Genomic DNA, 14,648 nt, shown 5'->3' on the forward strand with positions numbered 1-14,648 from the left:
TCTCCCTTTGCTCAACAAATACTTGAACTGTACTCGAACTCAAGATTCCAGTGGCAAACAAAGCAGAAGACCTTGTCCTGATGGAACCAGACTGGGCTGAAGTGGCCTGAGCCCAGGTGGTGCTCGGGTCCCCACATCCTGACAAGAGTCAAACCTTGTGTTCACAAGCTTGCTTCCCCTATGAAACTTGGGGGCAGTATGGATTTTTGTTCCCTTGTTTGTTTCTTTGTTTCTTTGTTTTTGAGACAGGGTTTCTCTGTGTAGCTGTGGCTGTCTTGGAACTCATACTGTAGACCAGGCTAGCCTCCAATTCACAGAGATCTCCCTGCCTCTGCCTTCCAAGTTCTGGGATTAAAGGGGTGCGCTACCACGACTAATATGGACTTTATGGAGTTGCTGTGATGCTGTGGGAGCAAGATTATATGTAAATCTCCTAGCCATGTATCACAGGGGAAACGTGAGGTTCCCAATTTGAGTTCAAATGGAAGGAGCTGAATGAGGGTAAGGGTAAGCTAAAACTGAGGAAGAGGGACCAGTGGATCATGTGTCATGTGGATACATAGTGTTCAGTATGAATATTCTTTTTCTGTGCTCTGCTATTCCTTGGGGGGATGGATAAAAGCACAGGTGAGACCTGTTAGGATGAGAAACTTGAAGGGACTTGAAGGGGCAGATTCCCTACAGAATCCACTCAGGTGTTCAAATAAAACCACATGGCCCCTGATGGACTGGAGCAATTAAAAGGGCATTAGGAAACAAGAAAGCAAAGCACTATGGGAGTCCATCCATTGGATAAATATTTGCAGGGGACCAGTTCTGTGCTTGGCCTATATCCAGGCTCTTGGGATTCATTGGTGAACAGCTGACATAATTGGAACATCGTCCACTTGGGGAAAATAGACGATAAATGCACAGGTAATTAAGTGAGTCAGGCAGATGGTGGTCAGCAATGGATCAGACAGTATACAGTCACCAAGATTTCCATAATCCTGGTGCATCCTGGTGCCAAAATGGTGGGAAGAGGTGAGGGCCAGAGCAGACCTCAGCCTTGGGCAGGACTTGTCGCTCCCTTTGAGTATGACTGGGGCTTTCACAGGTTCTCACTGCCTACCTGGACTACATGGTGGAGCTGGGAGTGCTGCTGGGTGGACAGCCGACCTCCACCCGGGGGCAGATGCAGCAGGTGCTGGAGCTGGAGATACAGCTGGCTAACATCACTGTGCCCCAGGACCAGCGGCGTGATGAGGAGAAGATCTATCACAAGATGAGCATCTCAGAGCTGCAGGTGGAGTAGGCAGGGGACTAGAGACATTAGGGAGAGGGGAGCCCTTGAAAAAGACCACCCTGTGTCCCTGTCTTCCTGAAACAACCAGTGCTCTCTCCCTGTTTGCTGCTTCTGTGCATTCCCAGGTGTGTGCCACTATCCTGGAAAGAAATGTGGTAAACATTTTAAGCCACCCCTCTCAAGGCCACTGGTTAGTCTTTTTTCTTGTTGCCCCGGACTACATGAAGAGACTGTCATTAAAATATGTAGCCAGCCATGGTGGTTCACACCTATAACCCTAGCACTTGGGAGACTGCTGCAGGAGGAACTCTGTGAGTTCCAGGCCAATCTGGACTACAGTGTAAGAACCCATCTCAAGCAAGCAAGCAAAGGGGGAAAAAACAAATGGATAAGGTAGCTACAAAATAATCAGAATGATATGGAAGTATCTCCTAATGCCGTCATTGTTAGCCTTCTTGGTGTTGAATTATGGGAAGACTGGAGATAAGGAGATTCTAGAAAGAGGCCAGGTATGTGGGATGTGTTGGAGAAGTGGTGTTTGATCAACTGACATGAAAATATTTGAATTTCTGTGCCCAAACTGAATATCACACGTAGTAGCTTTCCTTGTATAATAAGTGGTTAGGCTCCCAGACTGCAGGGCATTCAGGCCTGGAAAAGCATTTATTGCAGAAAGGGGTCCCCAAGCAGCCAGTAACTGTTACTATGGCAATGGGAAAGATGCCCGGGCTGTAGCAAATCAGTGGGGGAAAGAGTCTGTTGGGAGCCCAGTGGGAAGGCAGGGAAGCCTGAAGATTTTCTGCTTTCAGGCTCTCGCGCCCGCCGTGGACTGGCTGGAGTTCCTTTCTTTCTTGTTATCGCCACTTGAGTTGGGTGATTCTGAGCCTGTGGTGGTGTATGGGACTGAGTATTTACAACAGGTGTCGGAGCTCATCAACCGTACTGAACCAAGGTGTGACTGGGGAATTGGAGTGGGAAAAAGGTACTGATAGTGGAGGGGACTCAAGGCTCTGGAGATCTCTGGAAGGACCAACCACAGTGACTTGGCACACAGATTGAGTGATAAGACCCTGGACCTTCTAAACTTCAGATTAAAATGTCTGTGGACCCTTCCTCTGGGCAGAGTGTCAGGGTATCCATTTGTGACCTCTATTCCCTCATCTTGCTCCAAGCTGACTTCTCTTGCATCCCAGAGTAAGAGGTTTCAGGGCCAATTTCCCACGCCTCTCAGAACCTCCATAGCTTGCATGTTCCTGGGAACTGGCTGGGGAGGGGGAAGGGTTCCCCACACGTCTTTCCTTAATCTCTGATATGGAAATAGCATCCTGAACAATTACCTAATTTGGAACCTGGTACAGAAGACAACCTCAAGCCTTGACCAGCGCTTTGAGACTGCACAGGAGAAGCTGCTGGAGACCCTCTACGGTACCAAGAAGGTGGGCTATCTGGCTCTGCTTCCTTTATGACTAAATCTAGCTGGTGTACCTGCCCACAGTGTATAGGGACATTTTCCTCATGGTACATGAGCACATGGTATGGGACACACAGCCCTCATGGTTTCCAATTCTAATTCCTTCATAGTTTGGCCTATGGCATCTTGGGTATGTGAGCAAGTTCCTCTGGCTCTCCATTTCCTGATCTGTAACGCATGAATAACAGCCAAGGCGAGCTTGAGTTAATGTCAGCGTGTGGTGTATACAGCATACAGCTTTGAGGAGGAGGATGGAGATGATCAAGTGCTGCTTGTTTCAAGAGGCCTGAATAAGCACAGAGCATAAAACTACAAACAAATGCATATATGTTGAGGGTTTTAATTGTTCACAAGGGGTGAAAAACCTCCTTTATGTTATAAAACAGAAGTTGGGATATCACACTCAATGTGAGGAACAAAGTGGGGGAGGCCATAGGAAAATGTTCTCAAAGTCTGCCATGTGAAGAATGAGAAAACTGTGGAGAGGAGCCTAAGAAACACACATGCAAATTCACAGAGGCCCCGGGGGAGGTCAGTGTGTTTATAGGGGTTCTGGTGGGAGCTTGAGAGCAGGCCAGCAGAGTTTGCTTAAGAGGGGCACGGAACATCTATGAGGGAACTTGGCAGTTATGGTAAGAAGTTTGACTTTGCCAAGTGATGACATGTTGTAGAACAGGAAAATGGTGAAAGACTACACAAGAGATGATGAGGTGGAGCTAGTGAAAAGAGCGAGGGACTGAATCGAAAGGAAGGTAATGGAGGAAGCTGGGGGTGATCCTGGGGTTTCAGGTAGAGTGAACCGATTGCATAGAAGTCTGAACTGTAGAACTGAGCAAAGAAACATTTAATCTTGGACCAGCAAGATGGCTCAGAACATCCGAGGCACTTGACACCAAGCCCGATGACCCAAGTTCAAGCCCCAAGTCCCACGTGGCAGCTCCTTTAGGTTGACTTCCACGTGTGCCCCTCCCCAATAAGTATTCATCATCATCATCATCATCATCATGGAAACTTCTGAAGTCAAGGAGGGCTATTAGGGCAATAACAGGAGTGGGAACAGAGAATGAAGTGGGTAGCTCATCTATCTCTCTATTGAAGCTGTGCTTCTGGGTCCAGTGCAGTTTGAGATATTGCCTTACATACCTCTGGAGTCTGAAGCAGAAACGGATCCTCAAGCCCAAGTCAAGCTGTTGCCCAGCTCTGTGGGACTTAGCACAGAAGAGAGGCCTCCGGACTAGAGGTCCTTGCTATCTCTGGGACCCTGCTCCTTCTTCCTTTACAGTCCTGCACTCCGAGGTGGCAGACCTGCATCTCCAATACAGATGATGCCCTTGGCTTTGCTCTGGGTTCACTCTTTGTGAAAGCCACATTTGACCGACAAAGCAAGGAAATCGTGAGTCTTCATGTTTCTAAAACCACCCTTTGATTTATTTAAAAATCTGCTGGTCATTTATGTGTATACGTAGAAAAATTGGGAAGGGATTTCACTAAGCAGCACATTGGGTGGTGGGATTAGGAGGTGTTGGGTTCGTACATTTTTCTGTAATTTACAAAGTCTTATACTAGGTTTATGTTACCTATGTAATTATCAAAAATTTCCAGGTGTGGTGGCATGTGTTTTTAGTCCCAGCACTTAGGCAGGCAAATCTCTGTGAGTTCGAGGCCAGCCTGGTCTACAAAGCAAGTCTAGGACAGCCAGGGCTACATAGGGAAACCCTACCTCGAAAAACAAACAAGCAAACAAAAATAAAAGCAAGGGGGCTGGAGAGATGGCTCAGCAGTTAAGAGCATTGACTGCTCTTCTGAAGGTCCTGAGTTCAAATCCCAGGAACCACATGGTGGCTCACAACCATCCATAATGAGATCTGACGCCCTCTTCTGGTCTAAAGACAGCTACAGTGTACTTACATATAATAATAACTCTTTAAAAAATAAAATAAAATAAAAGCAAAGCAATCCAAAAATAATACTTAAGAGATAATAGGTGATAATAATCTTAAATATTAGATATTTATGGGAGACCTGAGATGTTCAATTATGCAGAAAAGGAAAAATAAATAATAGGATGGATTATGATACCACATTTAAGTTGAAGATAAATTAGTTATTTATTTAAAAATTTTTAACAGTCTCACATTTTTTAAATGGCTCAGTTGGCCTGGAATTTACTATGAATTCCAGGCTAGAACTTGCCTCAGCCTTCTGATACCTAGAATTTATTTTTTAAATTAAACAACTATGTCTGGCTTTAATTTTTTGATTAAAAGAAACTGGTAATGCCAGTATTGCATCTGGAGCCCTTTAACATGCCTGACAAGTTTGTTACCCCCAAGCGAGAAACCCAACCCTGAGATGAGGTTGGCCTGGTACTTGCTGTTGTAGACCATGTTGGCCTCAAAGTTGTGATGCCCCTTCTTCTGCCTCTGCCTCTCATACCTGGCCTACTGAAACATTTTAAAGCAGAACGAAAGCAGATTGCAAAAATATATACACATTGCATAACACAGTTCCATATTCTGTCTGAATTTCTGGGGTAGGAAAAACACTAGAAATAGTCAGACTGCTAAAAGAAGATAGCTGTGTGATGAGATTATCAGTGATAAGTTTTCCTCAGTTTTCAACTGTACAAATTCTGTTCATGCGTCTCCTATCTAACCAGATAAAGAACAATGTAGTATATGAAAGTATAATATTAATTCACCCAACTGCCAATTCAAATGTTTACTTAGTGACTTGGAAAAATGCCACCCACAATGACAATAATGTCACCTGTGGTGATCCCACCCTCCCTGCTGGGCAGCCTTTCTTCAGGACTCTTCATAATCCATGACATCCTGGATAGACCAGGATAGAACCCAAGGGCGGATGGAGAGCCAAGAGGCAGTCAGTGCAGGGGAGGCTGACTTGTGACCTTCCCCTCTCCCGCAGGCCGAGGGGATGATCAGTGAAATCCGCTCTGCTTTTGAGGAGACCCTGGGAGACTTGGTTTGGATGGATGAGAAGACCCGGCTGGCAGCCAAGGAGAAAGTAAGCCATGGCTGTGTCGGGGGCGCCATCTTGAGGCGGCGACAGCCCATTGAGTTTTGCTGCTGGGATGAGGGAAATCCTTACCTTGGTCTCTGCAGGCAGACGCCATCTATGATATGATTGGCTTCCCTGATTTCATCCTGGAGCCCAAAGAGCTGGATGACGTTTATGATGGGGTGAGTGCTCTGCTCACATTCTAACCTTCAGATCCTGGGGCTCTGGCATTGTACCCAGCCTCAGCGGTAGAAGTTCAGGCACTGAGGACAGAAGGCAGATACAAGTAATTAAGTTGTCTAAGTATAAGCTCTGTGCCAGGTATGGGCCAGTTGGCAATAAAATATAGCATTAGTGAAGGTTGGAATTTGGAGTGCTTCCTGAGATGACCATGTTCCTACTTCTGTGTAATCTTGGACAGGACATATAACTTGGGCCTCAGTTTCATCTGTAAAATGGGACTTTAGTAATACTCACCTTGCTGGACTGTAATGGTGCATGCCCTTAATTCCAGCACTTGGGAAGTAGAGGCAGGTGAATCTTCAATTTTATGCCCAACCTGGTCTACAGAGGAAGTTCCAGGGCAGTGAGAACACACAAAAACGTCTTAGAAAACAAAAACAAAGCAAACAAATAAAAGGGACTCAGCTTACAGGGTTGTAAGAACAAAAGAATGTAAGTTTAAAAAAAAAATGCTGAGTGTGGTGGCTCATGATTTTAATCCCAGCACTCAGGAAGCAGAACTCTTAGTTCAAGGTCTTGTCTACATAGTAAGCTCTAGGCCAACCAGGGATGCAGAGTGAGACTGTCTCAAAACAAAACAAAAGCAACAACAAAACAGCCATTGAAACATAAGTACCTTTAAAAAACTGTCAATTAGCTGTCGACAGCCATCTTACAGTGGAGGAGACAGAGGCTTGCTTGGAAAGCTCCTGCTGGGATTCTCACTTTTGCCAACACGTTCTCACTTGCTTTCTCCCTTCCACTATTCCCATAGTATGAAGTCTCTGAAGATTCTTTTTTCCAAAACATGTTGAATCTGTACAACTTCTCAGCTAAGGTGATGGCTGACCAGCTCCGCAAACCTCCCAGCCGAGACCAGTGAGAATGAGTGGGCAGACGTGGGGCAGCCAGAGAGGTAGACCAGGGCTTTGGGGGATGGAATGAGGAGTGGTTCAAGGCCCTTGAAGGAGACAGGCAGGGCAGGCCTTGACTGTCAGGCTGGGAAGCATAAGGAGAGTGAGGACCCTCAGCCTCGTTCTTCCTCCCTCAGGTGGAGCATGACACCTCAGACTGTGAACGCTTACTACCTTCCAACCAAGAATGAAATCGTCTTCCCGGCTGGCATCTTGCAGGCCCCCTTCTATGCTCACAACCATCCAAAGTGTGTCTGAGGCAGGAGGGTCTGGGTTCTTGGGGTCATGTGGGTGAACTGGGAGAAGACCTGGAGGGGAATCAGGAAATGTCCCTGCTGTGACCTTATTCAGCATTCCTCCTCTACCAGGGCCTTGAACTTTGGTGGCATCGGCGTAGTGATGGGCCATGAGTTGACACATGCCTTTGATGACCAAGGTAGGGGCCCATTCTAGAATTCCCAGTGACTACTACAGCGATATGGGGTATTGGGGGGCAAGTCGTAGGGATCCTAGTGTCTTTGGGCTAGGGTTGTTTGGGGTATTTGTTCCCCCGTGGGTGGGTTGCAAAGATGAGTTCTTCTCAGGGCGTGAGTATGACAAAGAAGGGAATCTGCGTCCTTGGTGGCAGAATGAGTCACTGACAGCTTTCCAGAACCATACAGCCTGCATGGAAGAACAGTACAGCCAGTACCAGGTCAATGGAGAGAGACTCAATGGACTCCAGACCCTGGGGGAAAACATCGCTGATAATGGGGGCCTTAAGGCTGCTTACAATGTGAGTGGCCTGGGTCCCCCAGACCGTGTCGAAGGGTCCTTGGGGATGTGGGCTGGTGGACTTGCTACCTGTTATTCACCCAGGCTTACAAAGCATGGCTGAGGAAGCATGGGGAGGAGCAGCGGCTGCCTGCTGTGGGGCTCACCAATCACCAGCTGTTCTTCGTGGGATTTGCTCAGGTATGGCCCCTTGGGAGAACTCCCTCCAAAGGAAGGATGCCTTTAGAAGAAGTTGGGGTCATGCAGGAAAGGTGTTGGGGAAGTGTACTGAGAGAAAGCGTGGTGTCCAGAGCCCATGAAGGTAGACTTGAGGACAGGGGCATTTTCTATAGGATTTTACTTGAAAGAGAAGGACTGCTGGCTTGAGTGGAATGGATGGGGAAAAAAGCATTGATTCCCTCCTGTTACTACGGAGAAAGAAACTATAGCTGGGGAATGCAAAACAGCTTGTTAAGGGTTACCTGGGAATAAAATAGGTAGCAGAGTTAGCACCCAGGCAGGGCCTCTTCAAGTACTGTACACCACAGAAAGCAGCCTTAAAGGGCTCAGTCTTTCCCCACAGCCTTGCCCATGCTGGGTTACCCAGTGTCCACGTGCACTTTAAAGGCTTCAAGGGTCTAAGGAGGCATGTTCCTCTCTCTTGGAGCTGGCTAAGTCTCCTGCAGTGGCCCCAACAACTCCTGAACTCACCAGCTGGGCAGTGGTGGTTCCTGACCAAGATGGCTCTGCTGTAGCTGAAGCTATGGCCTAGCTCCGCTCCACACTAGACACCATATGTCCCCATGTCTGTCCTGGCCCGCAGGTGTGGTGCTCGGTCCGCACACCAGAGAGCTCTCACGAGGGGCTGGTGACCGACCCCCACAGCCCTGCCCGTTTCCGAGTGCTGGGCACTCTCTCCAACTCCCGAGACTTCCTTCGGCACTTCGGCTGCCCTGTCGGCTCCCCCATGAACCCAGGGCAGCTATGTGAGGTGTGGTAGACCTGGGTGGGGAAAGAAATGGGCAACGGTGGCCAGGGACTGGAGCTTCCAAGTTAGGAGAGAGTGAAGATCAGCTGGTATGGTTGTCTCTCCACACTGCAAGTGAGATCAATCTAGACCCCACCACCACCACCACATTGTGCCTCTGCTTTAGGGGTGCCTGAGCCTCTAGCAGAGATTCCACCATTCACTGTGACATCCTTTCATGTGTCACCCTGGAGGGAGTCTAGGCAGAAGTGTCAGTTCCCACAGAGATGAGTCTGTCTCTTTTGGACTCTAAGCTTACTCAGTTTAGGGGATCGAGAGGATATGCCTGGGGCATGGCCATTCTCCCTAGAATATACTGAGTGCTCTATGAGATGAGTTCAGCTCCTTTCAGCGCACCCTCAGGCTGCCCCCCACCTATGTTCCTTACGCTCCTCCTAGTACTGCTGCTCCCTTCAGGACAGACCAACTGAAGTCAGGTGGAAGGCCAAGGGCTCTCTCGGGTGAGAGGAGAAATATGTATGTACAGTGGGTGCTCAAGGTGTGAGTCTTAGGGATGACTGATTGTCCCTGGGCCAAACAGAAAAGCAGATCAAGTAGAGAAAAGGAAAGAGTTTATTTTTGCAGGGAAGAGGGTGGGGAGGGTGTGGTCTTGCCTTTATAGGACCCGTTGCTAATAAATAGATCTATATCAGCCAGCCTGTCTCTTCCGTCAGTTCTCTTTTTCCTTACTCGGCCTCTCATCCCGCCAGTATTTGAGCAGCTCCAATATACTAGCAATTCTTTACATACTGACGACTTACTCGAAGAAATAGGGGACTGAGCTTTGAAGACCAAGGAGACAAAGTGAAGAGAGAAGCATAGTTGGGTCTGCATGGTCAAAGTACACGCTTCACAGCTGGAAGGGTTTGCAGCTGTCCACTGCATCTGTGGCCAGGGTATCACTGAATCTGGGGAGTAGGTGGGTAAGGTCAGCGTGATTTTGTTTGTTTGTTTGTTGTTTTGTTTGTTTTGTTGTTGCTTCCACAGGGCCTCACTAAATAGTCCTGGTGGCCTGGAACTTACTATGTAGATCAGGCTAGCTTTGAACTCAAAGATCTACTTATCTCTGCCTCCAAACTTCGGGGAGTGCACCACTACACCCAACTTTTATTGCTCTTTAAATTTACTTTTGATTTGAATATATTGGCCACCAGCAATTTGTGTTTCAAGCACTGATGATAAAATGGCTTCTTTCCTTTGATGACTCCAGCTATTTCACTTTTTTTTTTTTTTTTTTTTTTTTGGTTTTTCGAGACAAGGTTTCTCTGTGTAGCCCTGGCTGTCCTGGAGCTCACTCTGTAGACCAGGCTGGCCTCGAACTCAGAAATCCGCCTGTCTCTGCCTCCCGAGTGCTGGGATTAAAGGCGTGCGCCACCACACCCGGCTCAGCTATTTCACTTTAAAAAAAAAAAAAACTATTTTCATTTTATGTTTCATTTTATGTGTTTTGCCTGCATCTATGTTTGTGTATGGGGTGTAAGATCCCCTGGAACTGGAGTTACAGACAGTTGTGAGTTTCCATGTGGATGCTGAGAATTGAACCCAGGTCCTTTGGTAGAACAGCCAGTGCTCTTAACCACTGAGCTCTCTCTCCAGCCCCCAGCTAACTGACTTTTAACCTCACAAGCTCATCCAGTCCCTACAGGCCCAGTGTTCTAAAAATGCTCTGCTCCCATGATGTAGCCCTCGACATTTTACTGCAGTCAAAGAAATCTGGTTTGAACTGGAGGCTCTGGTGATTATAACTGGCACACACACATACACACACACACACACACACCATATCCCTCAGTTTCTTCATCTATAAAATAGGAAGGACAGCAAAACACTGGAAAGATTCCAGTCACATGGGTGCTCTCAGGTGGAGTAGGGGTGCGTTTGTCAGGTTTGCAAGGAACAGGTGAGAGCTTGTCGTAACTGTTTCTGGTGCTGCTGGTGCCACTGGTCCCTTAGATTTGCCCATAACTTGTGTTTTGCCCCAGTTTTTCAGTGGACCAGACTGTCCCCACATGGGACCATGTCATGTTACCTGGAAGTACTAGCAGATTACCAAGGGAAGGCAGTTACAAACAAAGGAAACAAGATGTCTTGATCCACTGAGCCACACTGTCAGGTCTGAACCCGTAAGCTCATGCACAGGGTAGATTCAGAGTGTATTGGGGAGAGGAGAGCTTTGGGTGTCTGGAGAACTGGTTCTAGTGCCAGCTTCTGTCGTCCACTAACTAACGTATGGCACAAGGCAGGGCTCATCCCCTCTTCAGGTCTTAGTTTCCCAGCAGTCTGTAAAATAAGTGGGTTGGGTAAGATGGTTTCTGAGATCATTCAGCTTCCATACTTCGAAAAAGAAATTCAATGCAGGTGTAATGATACAGGTCTTTAATCCCATGTGTTTGGGAGGCAGAGGCAGGAGGAACATATGTTAGGGACCAATGTGAATAACATAGTGAGACCTTGTCTTAAAATGATGTAAAAGGCTAAGGCTGTAGTTTAATGGTAGACTGCCCGCCTAGCATGAATGAGGCCCTAGGTTCATCCACACCCTGGGGAAAAATGAATTTATGGGCTCTACAAATTCCAGAACTCAAGGAGATACTAATAAATAATGTGTGGAGCCTGGCTGTTGATCAGTGGGTAAGATTTGTAATGTTAGAGTGTACTGACTATGTGAGATGCTTGGCTCTATAAAGTTCGATCTCCCTGATGCCTGATCTCAGGGGCCATCTTTAGACCTGGATCAGGCTAAGAGTGGCATCACATAGCTGTAATCACAGCACTTGGGGAGAGGGGCAGAAGCTCATGGGTCTTTGTGATATCATGGCCAACTTGGCTATATAGTGAGACAAGACCCCTAATTTGGGCCAGTGAGCTGGTCCAGTGGCTAACCTGAGTGTGAGCCCCAGGACCCACATAGAGGTGGAAGAAGAGAGCTCACTCCACAAGATGTCTACTTTGATATGCATTCATTTGAGTAATAACAGGGCAAGAGGTGGACGCAGAATGATCAAGGTCATCCTCAGCTACAGATGAGAACTTGAGGCCAGTTTGAATATGAGACCCTGTCTCACAGAAAGAAAAATGCCCACAATGCCACCATCTCTGGTTTTTTTTTTTTTTTTGGTTTTTCGAGACAGGGTTTCTCTGTGTAGCCCAGGCTGTCCTGGCACTCACTTTGTAGACCAGGCTGGCCTCGAACTCAGAAATCCGCCTGCCTCTGCCTCCCGAGTGCTGGGATTAAAGATGTGTGCCACCATGCCCGGCTCACCGTCTCTGTTTTATGAGTGGGGAAAATGGGAAAAGATTCCAGGATCTTCAATATCAGACAAGACAGACTGTACCAAGACATGTTTGGGACTCAGGGGCTCCTAATCACCAACAATTAATCTCCTAAATCAAATGCAGACATCTGTCTGCCAGTCAGATTCATCATGCTGAGTGGGACCATCACCAGCAACAGGTGTTTTTCTCTGCAACACAATTCTAACACCCTCTTTTGGAGTGTCTGAAGACTACAGTGTACTTATATATAATAAATAAATAAATCTTAAAAAAAAATAAGTAAGGCAAGGTGAACCTCAGGTATATGTCACCTTTACCCTTAACAGCCTTGTGTTATATATTCTGTTGTGTTGAGGCAGAAGAGAAAATGAACAATACTAGGGCATCTATGCTATCCCATTGGGTAATTTATTCCCATCCAAAGTAAAAAAGCTTGCCAAGAAACATGATCTTACCCTTGGTAAAACTCTGGAACTATCAGGCTAAAAGAGAATACTTCATAAAAATAAGCACACTTTCGAGCCTGGCATGGTGGCGCATGCCTTTAATCCCAGCACTCGGGAGGCAGAGGCAGGTGGATTTCTGAGTTCGAGGCCAGCCTGGTCTACAAAAGTGAGAAGTGAGTTCCAGGACAGCCAGGGCTATACAGAGAAATCCTGTCTTGAAAAACCAACCAACCAAACAAACAAACAAACAAAAGCACACTTTCAAAGGGCCTATCATGGTTCACCAGTGGAGAATCCTGACAGTTTTCTAATTTATAGTTCTGGGCTCCAGAGAGAAACCCCAAAGTCTTATTATGTACAAAGATGACCTAAGGACCAATGCAAAGACATTCAGTCATTTCTTATGTATTTGTTAAGGCCTGCCTCAAACCAGGCACTAACTTGGTTCTAGGGGCACAAAGATTAATCAAATACAGTTCCCCGACCTCCTGGAGCTTAAAGTACAAGGCGGGAGATACGTGTGTCAATTATAGCAGGAGCTCAGGAAAGACATACATAATCTGAGAGGCAAGAAAGGAAAAGTCTCCTAGGAGGTGAGACTGAACTGAAGCTCAGAGGATGCGAGGACTTACCAACTGAAAACTGAAGAAGGGTATTCCTTACAGATGGAATACCAACTTGGAGGATATTCAGAAATGTGAAACGTGTAGGATGATCAAATTATAAATGGTAGGGGCATAATATAATCCCTACCTGGGTATCGGTGAATGTATTGTCTGCTGTCATTTCTAAAGTTAACAGTAAAAATCTCCACAAAACACTTGTCTTTTGGGAAAATATCACATACCAAAAATAGCGACTGACCCAATCTCATTATGTAGCTTTTTTTTTTTTTTTTTAAAGATTTATTTATTATATGTAAGTACACTGTAGCTGTCTTCAGACACTCCAGAAGAGGGTGCCAGATCTCATTACGGATGGTTGTGAGCCACCATGTGGTTGCTGGGATTTGAACTCTGGAACAGTCGGGTGCTCTTACCCACTGAGCCATCTCACCAGCCCCCTCATTATGTAGCTTTAATGGCAATCTTAGTTGGCTAGATTTACAGTACTTAGCAGGAATTCCCTCCTGCTGAGCAGGACTCAAGTCCAATTAGGTGATTGCTGGTTACCCTCAAAATAAAGTGCCACTGTTGCAGCTTTGGGAGTGTTACACTGAGCTGGTTATTCTCATTTACAGCTGGCTAGGACTATTGATTGTTCTTCTCCTTGGCAGCTTACAGAGCGCCTTAAGACATTGTGAGAGCCAGTCCTCAGGGAAGAGGCCTCCAGGTCAATTCCACTCAATTCCTCAGCAACAAAGCCTTCCCTTCAAGTTCTGGTAGGCAACCAAGGACAACAGCAATAGCTTATATTGTTTTAGGAGTCTCTTGGACTCTCCTGACCAACAACTCTGAGGAAGGTTTACAATGCCTGGCACTAAAATTGCTGTTAGTCGCTGGCTCTTGAGGGGAGCATTATCACCCCAAGTGGTGTAAAAAGTTAGACACTATTAAAACTTTCAACAGGGTCTCATTGTGTAGTTCCTGGCTTGCTTAGAACTCACTATGTAGACCAGGCTAGCCTTGAACACACAGAGATCCACCTGCCTTTGCCTCCTAATTTAATCCCAAATGTTGGGATTGAAAGTATGGGCCACGATGCCTGGCTCATTCCTTTCTTTCTTTCTTTCTTTCTTTCTGTCTGTCTGTCTGTCTGTCTTTCTTTCTTTCTTTTTTTTTTTTTCTTTCTTTTTTTTTTTTTCTTTCTTTTTTTGGTTTTTTGAGACAGGGATTTTCTGTGTCCTGGAACTCACTCTGTAAAACAGGCTGGACTCAGAAATCTGCCTGCCTCTGCCTCCCAAGTGCTGGGATTATAGGTGTGCGCCACCACTGCCCAGCTCATTTCATTCTTTAAGTGTTCTTACAAGAGAAACTTTTTGTACTTCACATAGGCAGAAAACAGACTTAATTTAGGTAACTTACCAAAACCACACTGCTGGTGCATGGCAGGATTTGTTTCTAATATCATGTTTTGAAAGTTTGAGTTTCCCACATTTTTCCAAGTTTTTATTTCAAAACAATGTATTCCTACAAAATAACTTGAAATATATCCCAACAGCTTTTCATATCCTCTTCATCTGGACTCATCAGCTTTTTGATAAACCTTTTAGGGCACAATTTCCAATTCATCT

The 14,648-nt window shown here is 46.3% G+C and overlaps 1 protein-coding gene across 3 annotated transcripts in view; it reads left to right on the plus strand.

Annotated features, from left to right (window-relative positions):
• Positions 1 to 9,336, plus strand: part of Ece2 (endothelin converting enzyme 2) — a 37,138-nt gene extending 27,802 nt beyond the window's left edge. For 2 of the 3 annotated variants that reach the window (XM_085832511.1, XM_021184634.3), the window contains exons 8-19: positions 1,097 to 1,285; positions 2,095 to 2,237; positions 2,607 to 2,721; positions 4,039 to 4,149; positions 5,685 to 5,783; positions 5,882 to 5,959; positions 6,775 to 6,878; positions 7,051 to 7,161; positions 7,282 to 7,349; positions 7,498 to 7,688; positions 7,772 to 7,867; positions 8,490 to 9,336. In XM_085832511.1, coding sequence (XP_085688637.1) covers positions 1,097 to 1,285; positions 2,095 to 2,237; positions 2,607 to 2,721; positions 4,039 to 4,149; positions 5,685 to 5,783; positions 5,882 to 5,959; positions 6,775 to 6,878; positions 7,051 to 7,161; positions 7,282 to 7,349; positions 7,498 to 7,688; positions 7,772 to 7,867; positions 8,490 to 8,666 — 1,482 coding nt within the window. In that variant the 3' untranslated portion in view covers positions 8,667 to 9,336. The remainder of the gene's footprint in view (positions 1 to 1,096; positions 1,286 to 2,094; positions 2,238 to 2,606; positions 2,722 to 4,038; positions 4,150 to 5,684; positions 5,784 to 5,881; positions 5,960 to 6,774; positions 6,879 to 7,050; positions 7,162 to 7,281; positions 7,350 to 7,497; positions 7,689 to 7,771; positions 7,868 to 8,489) is intronic. The other variant, XM_021184632.3, reaches the window with a different exon arrangement.
• The last annotated feature ends 5,312 nt before the right edge of the window (positions 9,337 to 14,648 follow it).

Source organism: Mus caroli, unplaced genomic scaffold, assembly GCF_978045245.1.
Source record: "Mus caroli unplaced genomic scaffold, Mus_caroli_1 scaffold_17, whole genome shotgun sequence".
NCBI classification, from domain to species: Eukaryota; Metazoa; Chordata; class Mammalia; order Rodentia; family Muridae; genus Mus; species Mus caroli.